The sequence below is a fragment of the Gracilinanus agilis genome, chromosome 4 (assembly GCF_016433145.1).
Source record: "Gracilinanus agilis isolate LMUSP501 chromosome 4, AgileGrace, whole genome shotgun sequence".
Lineage (NCBI taxonomy): Eukaryota > Metazoa > Chordata > Mammalia > Didelphimorphia > Didelphidae > Gracilinanus > Gracilinanus agilis.
Window position 1 is genome coordinate 362,005,715 of NC_058133.1, and position 23,771 is coordinate 362,029,485.

Below are 23,771 nucleotides of genomic sequence, written 5' to 3' on the forward strand. Positions count from 1 at the left end.
TTTCCTAATAAGAGCTATAAAAATGGAAGGCCTGCCTAGAGAGGTTGTGGGTTCCTTTGTTGGAAATCTTCAAGCAAGCAGAAGCTGGAGGACCATATGACAGGTATTCCTTTATGGGTTGTTCTAGATAACTATTGAGGTCTCTTCCAACTCTCAAATTCTGTGATTAAAGGGATAAAATTGAGCCAATTTAAGATTTAAAAATTCACAAATAGAGCTTAAAAATCACACGACTACACAACATATTTTATTGTTTTAATATGATTTTCATCATTAACTTATAAAAGAAAATGAAATCCAAAATGATTTATTTCGAAAATAAAAAAAGGAATGGACTGGGTCTCTGCACTTCCCGCAGCTACCTCAGCCAACGTTGGGTCCCAGGCAGATCCCAGGAGCACTGAAGGGTCCTGGGGGCGGGAGTTAAGGAGGAAGGGAAAGTCTACAGGAAGTGGGAAAGGGTTTCCTGCCCCTCACAGTCTCAGTCAGGTTAAGAGTCTTCCTGGGCCGTCTTCTCCTTTCTCCCCGGCCCGTGTATATTTTTGCCGCTTCCTCCTCGTCGCGGTCCTGGCCCTCTACCAAGCCTGCTAGAGATGACAGTTCGACGGTTCGGGAGGACTCGGCTCCACTGTGGGAGCACTGAAGGAAGTAGCTGTCATCTTTCAGATTAGCCAGAGTCTGTAACCAATAACCGTAACCGTTACATGGGCGGGGCTAGGACTTGAAGACTGAACGAGAGGCGAGGCTTACGATCTCCTTAGCAACTCCTTATCAACTTCCTGTCGGATGGGGTACTGAAGCTAGGAGTTGAAAGGAGTCCTCGAGGTTGCACCCTGAACCTGGAGGGGAGCGTGTGGGCTGTTCAGCAGGTCTTCAGCTACAGTGGAGGATGGAACCAGCTGGTGGAGGGTCCGCGAGGGCAGGTCAGGGTGCACCTGAGAGGGTGGAGCCGGGGTGGCCGTCCTTTATGGCTCCGGTAGTGCTCTGCAGTTGCAGCAGCAGCAGTCAGCGGCGTGTGTTGGTCCGGCTGCTTCTTTGGCACCACAGAGCTGGAGGAGCTGGAGCTGGAGCTAGAGCACAACGGGGCCCCGGCCCTGGCCGGACAGCGGCTCCTCCCCTCGGGGCCCACCGGGACTGGGGAGCGGCTGGAGACTGACGCCAAAGTGTACGTGGTTGAAGGCGGCAGTGACGGGAAATGTGGAACCTGCTTCGTTCTCCGTTGGGTCACCTCCATGGTGCTGTACGCTTCTTTCCTGGGGATGGTGAGAGCAGAGGGCCCGGCTAGAGACATTTATTTATTATTCAATTAAAAACATTTTTTTTAATCTATTTCCATGGTTACATGATATAGTGTCTTTCTTCTCTTCTCCCCCTACCCCCTAGTCCCCGGAGCTGACAAGCAATTCTACTGGGTTATATCTGTGTTATCACTTGATACATATTTCCATATTAGCCTTTTTTTGTAATAATCTTTTAAAACCAAAGCCCCAAAACATATACCCATATAAACAAGTGATATTTGTTTGTTTTTTTTCTGGATTTCTACTCCCACAGTTCTTTCAGTGTGGATAGCATTCTTTTTCATAGGCCCCTCTGGATTGTACTGGATCATTGCATTGCTATTAGTAGCAAAGTCGATTACATTTGATTGTCCCACAGTGTTTCAGTTTCTGTGTACAGTGTTCTCTTGGTTCTGCTCATTTCCTTCTGCATCAGTTCATGGGGGTCTTTTCAGTTCTTATAGAAATCAAGTAGTTCATCATTCCTTATAGCACAATAGTATTCCATCACCATCACATACCACAAGTTTGTTCATCAATTCCACAATGGAGGGACATTCCCCCCATTTTCCATTTTTTTTGGCACTATAAGTGCTGTTATGAATATTTTTGTACAACATTTATTATCTCTTTGGGGTATAAACCTAGTAGTGGTATGGCTGGATCAAAGCATATGCATTCTTTTAAAGCCATATAGGCATAATTCCAAATTGCCTTCCAGAATGGTTAGATCGATTCACAACTCCACCAGCAATGCATTAGTGTCCCAATTTTGCCACATCCCCTCCCAACATTTATTATTTTCCTTTACTGTCATATTGGCCAATCTGCTAGGTGCGAGGTGGTACCTCAGAGTTGTTTTGATTTGCATTTCTCTAATCTGGAGGGATTTAGATACTTTTTTCATGTGATTATTTGTTAGTTTTGATTTCTTCATCTGAAAACTGTCTTCATATCCCTTGACCATTTGTCAATAGGGGAATGGTTTGATTTCTTGTATATTTGACTTAGTTCCTTATAAATTTGAGAAATTAGACCTTTGTCAGAGATTTTTGCTTTAAAAATTTCCCCCCAGTTTGTTGCTTCCCTTCTAATTTTGGTTGCATTAGTTTTGTTTGTACAAAACCTTTTTAATTTAATATAATCATAATTATTCATTTTACATCTTGTAATGTTCTCTATCTCTTTCTTGGTCTTAAATTCTTTCCTTTCCCATAGTTTTGACAGGTATACTATTCTATGTTCATCCAATTTACTTATAATTTCCCTCTTTATATTTAAGTCATTTTCCCATTTTGAATTTATCTTGATCAACCTAGAGACATTTAATGGGCATCCTCTGGGAGGTGTGTGTGTGTGTGTGTGGTCCCTTACTCTGCTATATCCTTGAAATAACTCACTCACTTGGTACTTTAAGGTTTGTAAACATTATCTCATTGGATACTCACAGCAACTCCAGGAAGTAAGGGCATTATTGGGTATCCCCATTTTATGGATGGGGAAACTGAGACAGGCATGGATTAAGTGACTTGCTCAGGATCATACAGCTAGTAATGGTGTGAGGTTGGATTTGAATGAAGGGTCTTCCTTCCTTACTGTACATGCTCTGTCTATTGTGTCCCTTAGCAGCCACCTGTGTTTTCCAGTTTCATCTTTCTCCTTCCTCCCAAATTCATTATAAACCCCAGGATTTTTCTTCCTACTCCACCAGTTTTATTTGACAGTTACCTTAACCAAGCTAAAGGAGGAGTGCCTTAAAATGGAGCTGTATTCTAGAGCTCCAGGTTCCTACTTCCCCAAATCCTGCTAATAAGCTTCCCCTGGAATGCTGTTGCAGAAGTGGAAATGTGTTTACCTGAGGTGCTCACCTGCCCCACGACTCATTTGAGCCACTCAACTCAGTGTGGCTCTTGCCAGCACGTGGCCCCTTACCTGCTGGGCTCCCCCGACACAGAGTTGGCATTTTGATTAGATTTTATTGATTAATTATTGATTAGAGCCCCAGCCTGGGATGGCTCCCCTGTTATGAATATATTTCACCTACCTTTCTTCCTTGCACCCTCGACACTTCTAGGGTCATTTATTTAGCTGTGTCCTTCAACTGAAAAACGAAGGGGTTAGACTAGATGGTCCCTTGGGGGCTCCATCAGGTTCTGCATTTTGTGACTGGATCTTCATTTTCTGGTTTTGAGACCTGCCACTGTTGGCTAAGAGATGAAATGACCTTAGCCCTGGCGAGGTGTGTATGATTAGATTTATGATGAGTCCCCTAAGGGTTAGAGGGCATACTTCAACTGGAACCAAGTCAGTTTTGTTAAAAGGAGGCACAAGCTTTGCTTTCTAGTGGAAAGAGACCTGGGCTTGTATTCAAATCCCATTTTTGTTGTTTACTGAATGTTTGACTTCAGGGCAAGGTTACCTGCCTTTCTGAGGCTTCTGTTTTCCTTGTTCATTTATAAAATGAAGTAGTTGGATTAGAATGATTTTAGGTCCTTCTCGACCTAAATCTGTGATTATTGTTTTCTCATGCTTTTCTGGATCCCTAAGATGTTTATTTAAAGTGTTGAATTTCCTGTGGAAAATGTCTGTTACTTAGGGTTCTACTGGATGCTGTTTCCTTTTGGAATAACATTTATTAGAAATTTCCTTCTAGAAGCTTTTTTGTAAAATGACTTTTCATAGATATTGTCTGCTAATTAAGTGGGGTTTTTGAGTAGTAATTCCCTTTCCCCAAGTATTATTAAGAACAATAATACTACATGCAACCTGATTGAAGTCCTTGCATTTCAGTCAAATTAAGACTAAAAAAGGTTTACATTGTTTTCTAGATTAGAAAAGTCTTTCTGCAATCCAGAATAATATCTCTTATGCTTGTACACATTGTACAGGATAGATAACCAATGGATAATAGTTGATTAGAAAGAGACCTTCCTGATTCGATCTAGATTGCTTATTTCAGAGATGATTAAATAAGCTCAGAAAGAATTCATGACTTGTTTAGTCTAACCTAGGTCCCTTAATTCCAAATCCATTGCCATTTCCCTGCTATCACTATCTCCCAAATGACTTTGTTTCCTTTCAGAAATATCAGCAGTTTGTAGTAAAAACCAGATGAAACGTTATTACAGGCAATCTCTCTCTCTATATATATATCTATATATCTTTCTCTATATATATATATATATCTCAGTTCTCAAAATTTTTGGTCACACGACCCATTTACATTCTTAAAAATGAACTTCCATAAGCTTTTGTTTATATGTGTTATATCTTTTGATATTTACTATTTGAGAAATTAGCAAACTGATAAAAAATTGAAAATTCATCTATTCCTCTAAAATACCAATCATAATCCCATTCCATGTTGACATAACATTGTCTAACATAACGATTTTAATTAAAACTTATCTAAAACAAAAGTAAAGTAGAGTGGTTTTTTTTATCTTAATATTTTTGCAAATCTCTGAATTCAATATGTTGTTTTGGTTGAAGTATATGAAGAAAATCTGGCCTCACAGATACAATCAATAGTCAATAAACATTTATTGAACCCCTACTATTTGCCAGACCCCATTGTAAGTGCTGGTAATAAAAAATGAAAAAAAGAAAGGCAAATCCAACTCTCCAGGTGCTTACTAGCTAATGTGGGGATGATAATACCAAAAAGGAAGCTGAAAAGGGAGGTTAATGGGGAAAATTTATCTACCTAGAGGAAGACACATCAAGGTGGGGAAGGTAGAGAAGTCAGAGAAGTCCTAAAGTATTGGTGCAGTCCAAAGGCATTTAGGTAACTCATTGGATAGTACTCAGAATCTGGAGTCGGGAAGGCTTGAGTTCAAATTTAACTTCAGACATTGTCACACTCAGCTGTTTGATCCTGGGCAAGTCATTTAATTTTGTTTACCTCAGTTCTTCTGTTAAATGAGCTGGAGAAGAAAATGGTAAACCACTCCAGTATCTTTCAAGAAACCCCATCAGGGTCACAAAGAGTTGGACAAGATTGAATAGCTACCTTAGAGGCAGGCAAAAAATGAGGAGATATCTGTGCTTAATCTCTTCTTAAAATGGAGATTTGGGAATTTTTGACACTGCTCTCCAATCAAATATAAATCAGAGTTGGAAAAGAGAGGAGTATTTTAATAGCCTTTTCAGATAATTGGATATTCTTTGCTTTGGCAAACCAATTTCTTGGACAAATAGTAGTTTCCTAAAGGTTAGTTTTGTAACATGAATCTGAAATGAACTTTTCTTGCTCTCTGACTTTATCTTGAAATCGTTCTTTTACCTATGTATAGTGTGTGGCAACATGCATTGGTCATCTGGGACATATTGGTTTGCATACTATCAATTTAGGATGCTGAGGGAAAAATAGCTTTTCCTACCTTTTCATTTCTTATTTACAGTTTCACCAAGTTTCTTTGGAAAAAAATTACTTCCTTCCATGAATCAATAAATCCAATATACCAGCTTCATTTTTTTTCATTAAAATGAGAAGACATTCTAATGTACCTTTTATAGTTAACAATCTCTACTTGAATATGATAAAACATGTAATAAATACATTTTATTTCATAATAAAATGTTAAATTCTAAGATAATAGTGGTTTTTAGATCAAATTTAGAAAAATTTCCAAAAAACTAATATTGGAAAATAAGATAACAAAGGATACTTACTCTATTTTCATATAGACACAAAGAAAACTTCAGGATTTCAAAATAATGATTTTTTTGAACAATAATGAAATAATAGGGATTATGTTGAGCATAACCAAAGATAGCTAGTAAGAACACAGTAAAAGTACTTGTGAACAAGGTTGAAAACAGACATATATCTATATACATTAAGCATTCTACCCTAGCAAATTCTAGACAACAAGAATGTATAAGGACTCAGTTTTAGCATAGTGAATGATTAAAAACATTTTTAAAATACATAGAAGAAAAGCTAAGTTTATTGTTAGTAGGCTATGTATACTAGGGTCTGGGGAAATTTAATAACTATATAATTTGTGGACTATGCAAGGACTTGAGTTTAGAGATTCAGATTTCTATTATAGACCATCTTCAGTATTGGTAAATTTTGATATTGTAGAATGTAAGCGAAAGCAAAGGTAAACCTTTTAAAAAATCATTCCTAATGATCTAACCACTGATTGATGTTGAAGCAGGTTGCTTTCACTTTGAGAATAGTTAATGTAGGACTTAGGAGTCTGGCCTTTGAAATCTCCACAATTTGTTAACCACATAATCATGAGGCAAATCAACTGGAAGAATTTTTACAGGAGAATTAATATGGAAAATGCTTTACCCGATTACACATGTAAAATCTACCTGAAGTTGTTTACCAACTCAAGGGGAATGGGAGTTTTGGGAGGAGTAGGGGAAGGAGAAGATTGAGATTCAATATTCTTTGAAAAATATTGGAAACTGTTTTTACATGTAATTGGGGAAAAATAAAATAAAATTTTAAAATAAAAAAAGTTGAAAGAAAGAGAAAATAGAAACCCCTTGGATGACTGTAAAGCCAAATTCAATAGTCTAACATAACTGAATGAAGAATAAATAGCTGTGAGTTTAAAAAAAAGAATTTTGGTTTTAAAAAGATATTTGTTTTGGAGGAAAGCCTGGTGCCCTTCGAAGTGCTATGTGTTGATTAGAGAAATCCAAAACTATAAAATTCTTTCATCCAGCAATGCCATTAGTAGATCTGTCTCCCAAAAAGAGCAAAGAAAAAGGATAAGGACCCATATTTAGAAAAATATTGATAGCAGCTCTTTTAATGATGGCAAAGTTTTGGAAATTGAGGAAATGTTCATCAATTGAAGAATGACTGAACAAAGTTATGGTATATGATTGTAATGGCATACTATTATGCTTTAAGAAATAATAAGCAGGATAGTTTCATTTTTCTTCCACATTTCTTATTTGATTTTTAAATTCCTATTTGAGTTTTTCCAGTGCCTGAGACCAATTCCCATTTTTCTTTGAAGTTTTAAATGTGCTTGCTTGGATTTCACTGTCCCCTGTTGATTCTGTGCCTTGCTCTTTATCTCCATAGAAATTTTCTATGGTTATGTGTTTCTTTTGCTGTTTGCTCATTTTCCTAGTCTTTTTTGGCCTGTGGATTAGGAATTCTAAAAATTGATGATTCTGCCTCTAGCTGATGGCTTGCAGGACTCAGCACTCTCAGTTATTTTCCCTGGGGCTAATGGCTTCACCACAGGTAGGCTTGAAAGGGTCAAGCACTATGTCTCACTATGGGCTGGTACCAGGGCTTGAGTCTTTGAGTATGGGGGGTTGTTGCTCTGTTGTTGGTGTATTCTGGGTCCTGGGATCCCAAAGTTGGCCTATACCCAGGCTCAGAACCTGGCACAGTAGGTGCAGGGGTGATTGGCCAGCACTTCTCTGTGTGTAGTTTTACCTCTGTTTCCTCCTTATCCCACGAAAATTGACTCTACTATTCACTAGGAGAGCCCCCTCACTTCATCTTGCTGTTGGTTTTTGTCTTATGTTGTTTTGAGACACTTTTCAAAGACCGGTTTGAAAGAATTCTCAGAGGGGTTTCAGCTTTTGCTGCTACTGAACCACCATCTTGACTCTTCCCTCTGGACCAGAATTGTTTCAGAAAAACTTGGGAAGACTCAGTGTGAACTAATGAAAAGTGAAGTGAGTAAAAGCAGAACACACAGAAAAAGTTATATTCTAAAGTTGGTCAACTGTGAGTGACTTAACTATTTTGTGCAGTACAGTGATCCAAGACAATTCTGAAGGACCCATGATGAAAAATGTTATCCACTTCCAGAGAAAGAACTAATAGAATCTGAATGAAGATTGATGCATTTTTTGTACACTTTATTTTTGTTGCCTTTTTTATGCAACATGAGTACTATGGAAATATATTTATCATGATTTCACTTGTATAATTGATATCACATTTCTTGCCTTTACAATGGATGGAAGGAGGGAAGGGAGAAGAATTTCAAACTCAAAAAAATTTTTAAAGTGAATGTTAAAAATAAATAATAAAGAAATTTAAAAAAGAATACATTACGCAGTTTCATAAATGCAATTCAACCTGTCCCATTCTGTTCATTTAACCTGAACTGAGTTTAGTGTTCAATTGCAGTTTCTAATTCTCCTTAAACCCTATTGTAGACAGACCATGATTTTGTATTCGATTTCCCGGGGAATAGCCTTAGCAGACCACCAGTTCTGTTTCCAGCCCAGTCATCACAGCTGTTATCAAAGGGAACAACACTACTACCACCTATTGCTGATCCATTGCCACCTATGGGGCAGACAAGCCAGCCTACCTGAATCAGCAAAGCATTCTGATGGAGTGATAGGAGGTGGCATGTGGTGATGAGTCAAACCACCATAACCCTCTTGACTATCACTTCCCTTTGGCCCCAGTGGAGACAGTCAAAGTCCCAATATTGGGAATTACAGTGTTCTTGTACATTCATTGGTCTTATTTCTAACCCTGCTTGTAGCAGTCATCAAAGTAAGTAACCATTGAGGACAAGGAGCCTGCCATTCCCACAACTTCTAACATCAGCTTCCAGTCCACTTCCACTGAAAAGCAGACATTATAAACTCAGCCTTTTCAGCAGCCCACAGGTATTAAAGATTGGAAAAAAAAGTTCTCTACCTCAGTGTCCTTGGCATTATCAACTTAAGAAGTAGATAGGCTGTTATCAGTGGAAATAACATTAAGGGTTGGTAGAATTGTGAATTGACCTACCCATTCTGGAAAACAGTTGTTCTATCAAAGTCATTAAATTATATATGCCCTTTGACCATGTTATACCATTATTAGGCCTATATACTGCAAAGAAACCAAAGCAAGAAGAAAAGGACATATATACAAAAAATATAGCAGCTCTTTTGTAGTAGCAAAGAAATAGCTGACCATCTTTTGGGAAATGGCTAAACAAATTGTGGCATATGAATGTGATAGAATGTTATGTCATAAGAAATAATGAAAAGGATAGTTTCAAAGAAATCTGGGATTATCAGAAAATGATACAGAGTGAAGTGAGCAGTGCCAAAAGGCCAATATACAGTTTACAATAATAGCAACATTATAAAGAAAAATAACTTCAAAAAACTTGAGAACTCTGCTACCATGATTTCATAGGAGGGGGGGGGATGCCTGCTATTCCCTTCTTGACAGATCTGATAGGCTCAAGATAAGAATGAGACATTTTTGGATATAGACAGTGTGGGAATTAGTTTTGTTGACTATGAATATTTGTTGCAGGAGCTTTTATTTCCTTTATTTTTTTCTGAGGGAGATGGGATGGTGATGGTAGGTTGAAGATAGGGGTAGGGTAGTAAAAAAGAAAAGAAAAAGGGTTATTTAGGGTGTCTTTTTTTTTAAATTAAGAGAACAGAAGGAAGACTGTAAAGAATCATATAGATAAGATAGCTTTGAAAACTATAGATTGGATTATATACACTTTTAAAGAAAAGGAAGCTGTGTTTTAGGGATTTGCAGTTTTAAGACCAGTAATTTTTTGTTCTATGTATATGGAAATGTTTGTTTTATTTGGCATTTATTAAGTTCAGAAAGAAATAAACAAATTTAAACAAAAGAAATGACATTTGAAGAAGACACTTTTGCTTTGCCTTTTTCCCTTAAAGGGGCACTTGGAGTCTGACTATCCAACTTGTAGCTGAAACCTCTGGGTGTTGTCTCTCACATTAGAATGTGAGTTCCTTAAGAGCAAGGATTATCCAAACATTTCTCTTTGTATCCATTGTACTTCCCACAATGCTTTGAACATAGTAAGTGATAAGCAAATGCTTTTTTATTCATTCAAATATATGTTCTAACAGAACAGCTCGGTGGGCATCATCCATCTGTATATCATGATCTGGACAATCAGAAACATTGTAATATTTCCTTAAGGGGATTCATAAACAGTCTGAAGAGGTCATCCTAACAGTTCACATAGGAAAAATCAAGTGGATAAAAAATGCCCATTCTAGACCATATAGGTATATGTAGTAACTGAATGATTGTAAATTTTTTTTTAATTTCTAGGGTATGGCTTCTGCTATATTAGGACCAACATTTCAAGACTTGGCTGTAAATGTGAACCAAAACATCAGTGATATTTCTTATATTTTTGTGGGCCGTGCCTGTGGGTCTCTAGGTGGTTCTTTGATTGGTGGAATTCTCTTTGACCGCTTCAATCATATTTTAATTTTGGGTAAGTAGAGTACTTGAAACAGGTTTTTTTCTGTGGCTTGTCAATAGTTATAATGTTTGTATTAATGTCTATGGAGAAAGCTAACCTTAGGCAAGATGATCTTGTTTCAGGTCTTGCCTTTGACTCATACAGGCTGAGCATTTAGCTTCTTGGTGTGCCCCAGGCAATTCTAAGACTTTAAATTTTAGAGCAGATGCTGATCTTCTTTGATAAGAAGGAGTTTCTCATTTGGATTCCTTACACTGGTAAAATCACAGATGCAATTAAAAATAGGAAAGCTAATATTAACCTAGGAATTGATAGCTACTTATGTATATGTATATACAGTATTAAGATATTTTGTTCACATCTTTTACTTAGCACTTGTTAAGTAGCTGGTGTAATTCTGGAATGTAAGAGAGTTTTGCAAAATGAATTTCTCACATCTTGTTCCTTAGATAGGAAGCTGATTTTTTGTTGGGGAGATAGGTCACCTCTATGCAGTGTCTAGGATCCTTAGGTATACCCAGAAAGTCACTTTTACCTTGGATAATATATGGAATGTAGAGTCTTTTAAACCAGGACTATATAAATTCTTAAAATCAGAAGAAAACTCAGGAGTCCTTTTAGTGCAAGTCATACCTTAACATGACTAGTTTCAGGGTTGCCAACATATCCTCATCAGCTTCCACTTGAAGACCAATATTAACCTTCAAATACATGCTACAACAGTCTGGTACATTTCTGGACAACTCTAATTGTTAGGAAGTTTTTTCTTTCATCAAGATAAAGTCTTGTTCTTTACAACATTTACCCTTTCTTCTTAGTTCTGCCTTTTTGGGACCAATCAGTGAAAGTTTTAATTCTTTTTTCACTTGACAGCCATTCAAGAATTAAGAGACAGCTATCATTTTCTCTAGAAGTCTTCTCTTCTTCAGACTAAACAGCTCATACTGAGTCAAGATTGATTTGGTGGGACCTTTTTAGATCTGAAGAAGTTCCTAGTCACCCTTTCTGGCTCTGTGATCATAGGGCTAGGTCAATTGTAGATGGCATTTGAGGAAAAAGCATCTAGCTATGATGAAGAGTGAATGGGTGTTTGCTGACTTCTGCATATTTTTTGTATGTGATAGTTAAGGAATTTCTTCACCTTTGAAATCTGTGGAGAAGCCTTTTAACATTAGAGGATGCATGGTTCAGATTTTTTTTTAATTATAGATTTGTTTGTCTTTTTTTTTTTTTTAATCCTTGTACTTCGGTGTATTGTCTCATAGGTGGAAGATTGGTAAGGGTGGGCAATGGGGGTCAAGTGACTTGCCCAGGGTCACACAGCTGGGAAGTGGCTGAGGCTGGGTTTGAACCTAGGACCTCCTGTCTCTAGGCCTGACTCTCACTCCACTGAGCTACCCAGCTGCCCCCCTAAATTATAGATTTGATCTACATTAAAGTCACGAAGTACTATATTGATTCTTAACAGTTAAAAATTGAAATTCTTTTTGTTGAAAATAAGAAGCCATTTTTTCCCCCGAATGGATTAAAAAATTTGAGAATTGAAGATAATAGTTTTTTAGATTTTTTTTACCAGATTTAATTTTAAAAATCATAATTTTCCCAAAGAGATAACTGTTGTTATAGGGTCTGGAACAAGTGAAGACTATGAAAGTGATCTGTCTTCTGTTCTCCATCTCACCATCATGCTTTTATGCCCTTTATCCCTGGCCTTTTGAGTGACCCTGAGTAGTTTTCTTAAACTTTTTGGAGCTTGGTTTCTTCATCTGTAAAATGTAGAAGTTGAACTTGACCTTTTAGATCTCTTGCATCTCAGATGCTATAATCCTAAACTATCCCCAATGCTATTATAAAGTTGAGTTCTTGTAATCTTAGGAGTAAAACTGTTGTTTGGGTTGGAAGAAATCATTGCTTTTTCTTCAATACATTTGATCAATTTTTTATCAGAAAAAAAAGGGATAGAAAACACTCATCTTCTCTTATGAGTTGAAAACAAATCCTGTAATTTCCTCTTCTATTGTATATTATTACTATAAAGTTTAATCCTATGCAGTTTGATTATGGACAATAGCAGTATATGTGTTTAGATGATTTTATATTTTGTAGCCCATAAAGATTAAGAAGTGCTATTTTAATGAAATAACTCCTTCTGTTTAATTAAGGGGTCAGGTGTTATGAATGTTAATAGAACCAAATCTTGGAATCAGAAGAGGCTACAGACATCGTTTAATCCAACTATTACCTGAAATATAGTCTCTCTATGACATTTCTGATGAGTAGTTATTCATATTGTATTTAAAGATTTTCAGTGATGGCAAATTTCCTACCTAACAATGCATTCCATTCTATTATTGGCCATTTGCAAGTATTAGAAAATTCTTCCTTATGTGTAGCCATCTTTTTGCAAGTGGCCATTTTCTATAAGCAACATCAAGTTGGGATTCAGAGTTTAGAACCCCAAAGAAGCCAGGAGTCAGTTGAAAGACTATTAGAGCAGCACTATAAAAGCAGGTGAATCCCAGGCAAACCAACTTAGTCCTGAGTTTGGGTGAAAGGGTAGAAGGGAGGTTTTTTGATAGGTCTCTGTTGAACCCTATAATCCTTTCCAGGATTGTGATTAGCCTGATCCACAATGCTGTGTCTAGCAGTTCTGGTCAATCTCTGTCATATATAAACTGCACTCTGCAATATATATATATACACATATATATTTGCAATATTTTGTAATATATTACAATAATTTATATATATTACAATAATTTATATATATATATATATAAAATCAAGTTATGTTCTACATCAACTTTAACAAATCACCTTAGAAGACCAACATCAGCTACTTATCACCATCTCTCCTAACTAGCTCAGTCATCCATCAGCTAGTGAATAGAAGCTGTAACCAAGCTGAGTGTGGAATTCCACCAAAGGCTTTCCCTGAAAGGGGATGGCCTAGATTTTACTCATTTAGCTTTAGTGTTAGACTTCCTTTAATCCTCTCTCCTTCCCCATCTTACCTAAGATCCCAATATCCTTAGTTTATACCTTCCTCAGTTAATTAAAGAAGTTACCTGATATAAAGAAGCTTTAGTCATCTCGCTGTTTGGTCTTTCAAAAGAAGTTTTCCATACTGTCTGAATTTGGTAGTTGGGAGAATCCCCTTACTATGGGGGATTCTCATAGGCTTTCCACACAAATTCTAGCCTGTGAATTATTCCCTATCAACTTGACATTATTGGCAGTATACCATCTTATCCATATATAACATCTGAAAAGATATCTAGTTGAAATCCACAGGGGTGCCATTGGGCTTGGGCCCTCTTTGTTAAGGATTCTCTAAGTTCCTGCCTGCTGGGGGACTGATACAACTGGCTTTAAGATTTCCCAACCCCCACAGGTTGAGCTGTGGAGCTGCTAATCATTCTGCAGTCTGAGAATCATTTTAACATACATTAAACTGAAATCATGCTCCCTAGAAATTCTCTTATTGGTCCAGTTTTACCAGTTGGGACTAAGAAGAATAGGTCTGACAGCTCTTCCAATATTTGACTAATAATCATAGTTCATATTTATAAAGTTTATTTGACTCCTCATGACAATCTTGTAAGGTAGTTACCATTATTACCCCTATTTTAGAGAGGAGTCACAGAGATATTAGAGGCATGATTCAAACTCTTAATTTTCTTAACTTTATGTCTACTGCTCCATCCACTATGAAATGTTCTCTCTTCTAGGTTAGACAACCACCGTGCTTTTGAATGATCTTCATACCTCAGTTTTAACTCTCCTATTCATCCTGGGCAAAGTGTCCCTCCATTTTCATCATATGATTTGAAAATGTGCTGCTCTATACTGAATATATATGGGATCTGACCAGGGCTCCGATGCCTGCGTTTTAGTTAGATTAACCTAGGTTTTCTTTGCCTTTTAGTATTCTGTTTTTTTGGGGGTTTTTTTTGCAGAATAATAATAAGTTTACAGCAATATAATGCTTTAAGGTCTGCAGATATCTCATTTTATTAGTTTCATGTGCTGCTTAGTTATTGTCTTCTGATTGTTTTGAGCAGATATGTTTCTTATGGTAGATTGTAAAGTGTATAAAGGCATTAATGAGTCTTCTACATCTGAGACATCTATAAAGCAAAGAAGATTTGGATGACCATGTATCAAAGGATGACTCTTAAGAGCCTACATTACCCTATTAATAGCTCAGAATGAGTTGAAGGCTAAGTACATCAAAAAAGAGCTTGGTTTCTTTCTCTTTTAAAAAACTCTTACCTTCCATCTTAGAATCAGTACAATGTATTGGTTCTAAGACAGAAGAGCCCTAAGGGCTAGGCAGTGAGGTTAAGTGACTTGCCTAAGGTCACATCACTAGGAAGTATTTTAGGTCAGATATGAAAGTTTTGTTTTTAAAAGAAAGCTATTTTGAAAGAAAAATCATCCAAGAAGTGATAGGACCTTTACTTAGGGATGATGGGACACTGATAACTGACAAAAGAAAAGGCAAAGCCCCTTAATTTTTATTTTGCTTCTGTTTTCTCTGCTAAGGAATACTGAAAATGACGAAACAAAAATGACTCACAGGTAATTGATAGCTGAAGAGATAATAAGAGAGTGCCTGGCTAGTGAATTCAGGTCACTTGGATAAGATGAAATACATTAATACATCTTTGAGCCTTGAAATAAATGGCAAATGTGATCCTAAACCACTATCAGTGATAACCAGAGATGGTGGAAAACAGCAGGAGTTCCACAAGAAGTACAAAGATCGCAGTTTTAAAAAGAGGGAACAGTCAGCAAACTCTCAGTCACTGAGCTTGTTTGATTCCTGGAAAAATTATGGATCATTAAAGAAATAAGGCAGTGGTGACAACACAGCATGGCTTCATCAAGAAAGATCATGTCAGATTAACCTCATTTCCTTTTTTGACAGGATTACTAAAGTAGCAGATAAGAGGCACAGATAGCTGTAGATGGAGTTTAATCTAGATTTTAGCAAAGCTTTTGACTAAGTTCCTCATACTCATATTGTAGGGAAGATGTAGAAAAGATTAGACAATCTGCCAGCAGATGTGTGCAGAACTGGCTTGATGGCCAGACTCTTAAGAATGGTTGTTAATAGTTCAAAGGAAGAAGCTTTCCCAGTGGAATGCCCTCTGGATCTATGCTAGATACTGTGCTGTTTAACATCTTTGTTAGTGACTTGAATAAAAACAAAAATGGAATGCTCATCAAATTTGCAAATGAGAACATGATAGGGAGTTGCTGGAACTGTGGATAGAGTGTTGGGCCTTAGGCAAGAAGACTCTTCTTCATGGGTTCAAATCTGGCCTCAGACACTTCCTAGCTCTCTGACCCTGCCCACATCACTTATCCCTGTTTGTCTCAGTTTTCTCATCTATAAAACGAGCTAGCGAAGGAACTCTCAAACCACTCCACTATCTTTGGCAAGAAAACCTCAAATGGTGTCATGATGAATTAGACACAACTGAAACCATTCAACAAGACCACTAAGTGGGGAGACACATTGGATGACAGAATCAGAATCCCAAAAAGTCTTTATTGGCCAGAGATTTGGATTGAATTTAATAGAATGAAATCCATTAGTGATAAAAGTATTATCCTTAGGTACAAAAAGAAATCAACTTCATAGATACAAGATAGGAGAGGCATGGTTAGATGGAAGCTATAAAAAAGATAAGGCAGTAGCCCAAAAAAGCAAAATCAGTCTTGAACTTCATTGAGAGGAATATCATCTGGGAATAGGAAGATTATAGTACTACTGTACTCTGCTCTCATCAACCTCATAGTTTAAGGATACTGATAAATTGAAGAATGTCTAGAGCAGGATGACCAAGACAGTGAAAGAGGTTTAGTCTGTTACATTAGGATCAGTTGAAGAAACTGGGCAAGTGAAGACTGTGCATGTGGGGTACATAATAGTTCTCTATAAGTATGTCCTGAGTAGAAGTTGCAAAGAAGTGAATTTAGGCTTGGAGTCAGGAAAACCTCCCTAACAATTAGAGCTGTCCAAAGGAGGAATGGGCTCCTTACAGAGTATAGATTGAAATACAGAGCCACCCCAATCTCTTCCAGTTCTCAAATCCTGGGGTTCTTTGATTCTGGGAGAGTTAGCGCAATGCTAGTTAAGAGGCACTTAACAAATGTTGGTAAAGGATGATCTTTAAAAAAAATAGGTTCTGATCATGATGAAAAACACCATCTTCCACCAAAGACAGAACTGATTGAGTATGAATGCAGATTGAGACAAATACATATTTCACTTTATTTCTTCACTTACAATTTATTTGTTTGAGTTCTTTTCACAAAATGACTAATATGGAAAGATGTTTTACAATAGTACACATGTACAATCTATATGAAACTGTTTATCAGGGGAGAGAGGGAGACGGTGAAAATTTGTTTCAGATTTTAAAAAAAATTATAAAAATTGTTTTGTCGTGTATTTGAGGAAAAAATAAATAAAATAAATAAGTCCCGAGCTCTCCTCTATGCTGAATATTATAGGAGTTGAGGAAAAGGAGCCTGAAGTTTTAGCCATAGCTGAAAGATTGATATCTACATGCATGCTAATCTTTCCACATGTACCTCAACAGACACACGCACATTGAAATGCTTTTAGATATATACAGTCACAATTAACATACAATTGGATTTTCCACATACACACTTAGACAAGGGTCTTATGCATTCAGATGCATAGCAAGCATAGTTTATTCAAACTGAGATGCAAACTTCATTGAATGTTAGGACCTCAGAGACTCTCCTCCAAACTATTGTGGAACAAAAATTCTGGCTACAGTCCCTGACAACAATCATCCACTCTCTAGTGAGGAATCCCATTGCATCTCAAGACAGCCTATTTCATTTTTTGATAATGCCACTCTAGAGTAACAAGTGGACTTGTACAGAGTTTGGTTTGATGTGTGGAAAAACTTGATAGCACTTAGGACTACCTAGAAATATAATTGACTGCTGGAGTAGTGAAGTCCTTTCCTGGCAGCTCTTCTAAGAGTATGAATGACTATCCAGCTCTGTGTTGAGCTAAAGGAGAGGTTTTTAACCTGGAGTCCATGAACTCATTTTGGTAGAATAAAAAGTAGAGCTTTTATATATACTTAGCTTGTTAATAATGAAATTTGTTTATTTCTCTAATTGTTCAAGTTTATTTCCTTAAATGAGATTTCCTGATTTCTCATGGCTGACTTTTTTTTTTAAACCCTTAACTTCTGTGTATTGATTCTTAGGTGGAAGAGTTGGTAAGGGTGGGCAATGAGGGTCAAGTGACTTGCCCAGGGTCACACAGCTGGGAAGTGTCTGAGGCTGGGTTTGAACCTAGGACCTCCTGTCTCTAGGCCTGATTCTCAATCCACTGAGCCACCCAGCTGCCCCTGACTTTCTTTTTTAAGAAGCTGAAGTTCTTCATTCCTTAATATAGGCTAGTTTTACTTTGATCTAATTTTAGATTAAAATGCTCAAGATGAGATTTTATTTTTTTATGATGTCGAGGTCTCATGAATATTTGTTTTGTATCTGATTTTTACTTTTCTTTCAGCTCTATCAGTGCTGGGGACATCTTTTGGTCTCTACCTTCTCCCTTTCTGCAAGAAAGTAATATTACTGGTTGTTTTGATGGCTGGCCTTGGAATTTCTACTGGAATGGTAAGCATAGGTAAGTGAATTTACTGTGATCATTCCTGGGTGAAGGAGAGAAGAGAGCGAAGAAAAAGATAACTTCTTTTAGAATACATGAACTTTTTAAATCATCAACTAGGTTACTCTCCCATATAGCATTCCAATATGTTCCTGAAAATGTGTTGGTCTTATGACCATAATCCTTTCCAGGTGTGAGGTTGCGTATGGGAGCCTACTATTGTGATTTGTGTCTACCCTACTTTATAAGCAATATGTGTTAGTGGTTAGGATACCCTGGAGAGGTGACAATAGTTAACAAAATAAGATGACAATAGTGAAAAAAAGTATATTGTAACACTTTTAGAGATGGTAAGTTGAAAAGTGTCTCTGTCTGGTCAGGCTGATGGGCCCAAGATGGCAGGCCTCAGACCTGAAACTGTGAACAATGCAATCTGGCTACTATAGTTATATAACAAAAAAGTTTAATATAATAAATATAAACAAGGAAAGGGAATGGGAAGGAGGGCCAAGGGAATTTCCCTAGCACTATATTACTATTACTCCTCCCGCCAAAAATAACACATTCACAAGAATCTGGCTTCTTTTGCTTCAGGCTATCTGACACCCTACTCTGACTATCTTTTCTTAAAAATCCCTAACAAGCTTCCCTGTCTATGGCCACTCCCAAAACAGTCTAGGTGATTGGAAGAATAGTTCAGATTTGCTGGATAGGGTGGTGACTGTATGGCAGAGTCACCCAAGGTCTTACAGCTAAAAGGCTGTAAGTCTCTTTGAAACAGACAGGCACAGTCTCTCTTTCTGGTTGGTTTGGCTCACAGGAATAGCAATAAATGTGGTTAAATAGATCAGGAACCAAGAGGTAGAAGTAGATATTAATCTAGTTGAAATATCTAGCCAGAGTCTGTAAAGCCGATCAGAGGGCCTCAACTGTCAGGTCAAACAGCTTCTCTCAGGAAAAGTCAGTTATCTCCTCCCAGGAAATACTCTCTCCAACTTCCAAAGAAAACAGGAACTCCACTCTCCCTCCAGGCTTCGAGTCCTCTTTTCTCTCCTGACACTCTTTTTGGAACACTTTCCTTGAGTTCCATCTGTAAGCTTCATGAGCGACTTAATTTGCAACCTGTATCCTTTGCAAATTTACCTTCCTATGTCCCTATTTTAATAGTAGTAAATTTTAATTATTCTGGTACAAAGTGATTATTAAAACCTAAACCAAATTTGGACTTATAGTCTTAGCAAGATGAAATTCAGTGAATGTTTACTAATTATTCACTGATTTGCCTATTAAGTTCAGGATAGACTTAGATTACTTGTGTTGGAATACATGCATGGGTAATTAGAGCTAAAGAGAAAAAACTGTTCCTTGCCTTGCTTATCACATTTTTTCCATTTTTTTCTGTACAAAATTCCTGTGTCCTTCCAATAAATTATTCCTGAATTATCTGACCTCTTTGATACCCACTAAACCTTTTGCCATTTAATTTTGTGTGTATACAAATATATGCATTATGTAAATATATTTTTATATACATGCACACACAAACACAAACAAAGGTATGTAGACTGGAGTTATGGTTTTATCACCAATGAAGAAACTTCTACTAATGTAGATCAGCAACTGTTGTGTAACTTACCAGTCTTTAAGAATGACCAAATAGAATAAGTCAATTTTTTTTCCTTATGGCTGTCCTTCAGGTGGTCATTCTTGGAGTGAGAAAGCCCTGAGTTCAAGCCCTGCCTGTGATACACCCTGGGCAAATCATCTAGCTTTTCATTGCTTTAGCACCTCTTTCATATCACACGTGTACATACACATCTAGTATATGTAAAGTGGTTTCATCCACCATCCACACTGTGGCCTTTTGTGTTTCATTCTCCCCCTAATACCAGAGGATCTGACTTTGGGCTCTTAGCTCAGTGTGTGACTTTTATCCATTAGCAGTTTGTCCGCACATCTATGAAGAGTCAAGAGACCATACCAGTTTGTATTGCTTGACCTTCATGTAGTTGGAGGTGTTAGAGGGTCTTGTTAGACCCTGAAATGGTCAGATCCAAGTGTCCTGGAAGCCTCCTGTTAGACCTGGTGTGTGCATAAGTAATATTTCTAAAATAGTTCTAGAGAATTTCAGGGTTATCTGTTGATTAAAAACTGAGTGGAATGTTTTACTTTGAAACACAGTTTGCTTTGTCAGACCTGTTGTCCTTTTTCCAGCACCGGGAGCTTCTCCTCGTTTACAATTCTTTTCCTTCTATAGACCTGCACAGAAGCTTTGCCCTTTGTGCCATGGACCTTCTTCTTTGCTGTTAGCCTTTGAGTATCCCATGGCTTGTTATCATCTCAGCACTGACCACTCTCCATCTGCTTCCCTTTGTCTCTCTCCTTTTCTGATCATGCCTGTGTTCATGCTGTCTTTCATGCTGCTCCTAGTGTCCAGTTTGTTGGTTACATGCCTCAGAGTACTAAGTTACCCCTCTGTGTCTCTCCATTGTGCTTTGGGTCACTTGGTCATTTGCATTCTTTAGAGATCATGGCCTTTGTGTAATTAGGTAGATTCATGGAGGGAAATATCAGTGTTCATTGTGTCCATGGAATTTGTTTCTACAGCTTAAGTGATACAGAATTGTCAGAGTTCTCTGAGGTATTTGGGCAGGGGGTGGGTCAGATTAGTGACTGTTCTACAACCAAAGGTCTTAGAGCTGCCAGGACCCCCTGGGCAGTTTGGATCAGAGGCATGACTTGAACCCAGATCTTCCTGACTCCTCTATGCTGGCCTGCTTCTTGGCTTAGCAAGTTGTAGTTTATATTTCTTATATGCTCTTTCTGACACCTAAACCTTTTCTGAAGATGAATACTCCATTGACTTTTAAGATAACAGTAGCATACAGAATTTTTAATACAAAAATATATTTCTTTTTATTATTTGTAGGTAGCAATGTGATCATCCTGCATATATGGAGAGGTGAAGCAGCCCCTCATCTGCAGGCCTTGCATTTCACTTTTGCCTTGGGGGCCTTTTTGGCTCCCTTACTGGCGAAGTTGGCTTTGGGCAGTTCTGGGCCCTCTGAAAACCACACGATAGCTGACATGTCAAACTACTCTGAGCTCAGCCCACCACCTGTAGCCGACTCTGAAGTAATATTTGGAGTACCTGCTAATGAAAATTTGCTTTGGGCTTATATGGTTATAGGAACTTATGTTTTGGTGACATTTCCATTCTTTATTATTTTATTTTTCCAAAAAAGTCCAAATCAAGAGAAAACAAAAGCAACTACTCAGAAATGTCAAACTGTGAAACATAAGAATGCTCTTCTTGGACTCCTTTTTGTGTTTTTCTTTTTTTATGTTGGAACAGAAATCACCTTTGGAGCTTACATTTTCTCTTTTGCAACATTCCATGTTGGCATGAGTGAAAGCCAAGCAGCAGGCTTAAACTCTGCCTTCTGGGGGACATTCGCTGCTTGCAGGGGCATGGCAATCTGTTTTGCTACTTGTATGCGGCCTGGAACCATGATTGTGTTAAGCCATGTGGGCAGCTTGGCTTCTTCCCTGCTTCTGGTGATTTTTGATAAGAACCACATTTGTCTCTGGGTGGCGACTGCAGTGTATGGGGCTTCAATGGCTACTACTTATCCCAGTGGTCTTTCCTGGATTGAACAATACATGACCATTAAAGGCAAATCTACTGCTTTATTTGCAATTGGTGCTGCCTTGGGATCAATGGCCATTCCTGCAGTGGTTGGAGTACTTCAAGGAAAATACCCACATCTTCCAGGGGTTTTGTATGTTTCTTTGGGGTCAGCTATGGTAACAGCTGTTTTGTTTTCCATCATGTACAAATTGGCCACTGCCCCTCTTGACAGCAAGATTCAGGAAAGTAGAAGGAGTGAAGACCAGAAAGCTGTCTTCTAAATTTAATGATGATGATGTGGAAGAGGGTGCTGAAGAAGAATGGAATGAAGCTGATTTTGAAATGATTGAAATGAACAATACGATGAGGAATTCAGTAATAGAGACATCTAGAAAAAATTTGAAAGAATCCCCAGTAGAAATCTCTAGCCAATTATTGTCAAATGACATACCTTTCAGTTCTCTGGTTATTACTGGCAACTCCCCTGTGAAGCACCTTAATACAGACTGGGAATAAAATGACTAACAGTAAAAGATGGATTGGTTACTGATTCCCTGTAACAATCACTGAATTTAAGGAAGCAAATCAGAGAAGATCCTTAACATGTTCAAATACATTTTAGGGTTTGGCACTTTTAACCCTGATTTCATCTAAATGAACATTCTTGTTTTCATGTTACCTTAGTTTCTTTGACAGTTAAAGGAGGATCAGGTATGGTCAGATGTGGCTAGTAAAAGTGACTTTATTAAGAGAGATTGAAGAGTAGAATAAATTATTAATATGCAAGAATATACTTGTAGAGAAGATAAGCCTTCATGAACGAATCTTCTGCTTATCTCAAAAAACTTTCCCCTGGACTGAAATTGTATAGACATGTCTGTTCATTCAACTTGGAACAAATGATGGTAATACTTCTGATTTTTGATTTGTAGTAAATTTCTGATAATAATGAGAAAGGAAAAAAAGGTGTGATGGAAAAAGCCCTGCATTAAGAGTCAAGGGACTTCTAACTTTTTACTACCAATTAGCTCTTTGATCTTGCTTAAATCACTTAATTCCTCTAAGTCTTAGTTTCTTGTTGTAAAAAATGAAAGTATTGTTTTTTGACCACTCAGGTCTTTTTTAGCTCTAAAATTCTTAGTAATGAGATATTCTCCAAAGAGTTAAAAAGCACTAACTTTAATTGTATAAATAATGTTATAAGGGCATTTCATTCTTCCCAAAGCTCAATTTGAGAGAAAAAAATGACAAAATAATTTTAAGACTGTACTTTTGATATGAAATTTAGTGACCTGAAAGTTTAACAAACTTTAGTGTTTAACATTTTGAGCCAGTGTCTAAGGAGGACATCCTTAAGAAATAATTTTCTCCGCTATAGGGAAGTTTATACTGTTAAGAATTGTATTTAAAAGGAAAAAAAAAACCTACTGAAAAGTTAGTAATTTATTTTTCTATGGTAATTATTTTTCTCTAAATTTAAAGGGGGAATTTGCATATCTAAAATTTTGCTATTAAAAGTAGCAAAATAGTATCCCTACATTAGTAGTAGGACCAATAGAAAAGGACTCTTCTAGAGTCCATTACTTACCTCTGCTCCAAATTTGTTTCTAGGCCTTGTAGGGCTAGAAATTCAGCTGCATGTATTCATCTAGGGTTTGGTTGATAACCCTAAGAGATGGATGTATCGATCCAGAGTGCCAGCTGACTTACAATAAGGGATTTGCCTTTGCAATGTGTTAATTAGGCTCCTGCTCCTTTTCCAGGGCAAGCTTCTTTCTGTTATTGAGTTCCTAGGAAACAGGATGAATGTTCAGAAGGTTACTCAGGGAGGCTGGGGTCACTGAAGATGAGGTTGAGCATCTTTAAAAGATCATTTTCCTTTACATCATAGAAAACCTGATGAATTGTCTTGCACAGTGGATAATCTAGGGAATATTAGGCCATTCACTTCTTCCACTTAGAGTGTGTCTCTTCATGAA

The 23,771-nt window shown here is 37.3% G+C and overlaps 1 protein-coding gene across 1 annotated transcript; it reads left to right on the forward strand.

Moving 5' to 3' along the window:
* Positions 1-1,220: 1,220 nt before the first annotated feature.
* On the forward strand, positions 1,221-22,317 carry LOC123245461 (sodium-dependent glucose transporter 1-like). The gene is given in 5 exon segments (XM_044674360.1): positions 1,221-1,262; positions 10,330-10,498; positions 18,063-18,179; positions 21,091-22,060; positions 22,062-22,317. Coding segments are annotated over 5 exon segments (1,542 nt in total). The 5' UTR covers positions 1,221-1,232.
* The last annotated feature ends 1,454 nt before the right edge of the window (positions 22,318-23,771 follow it).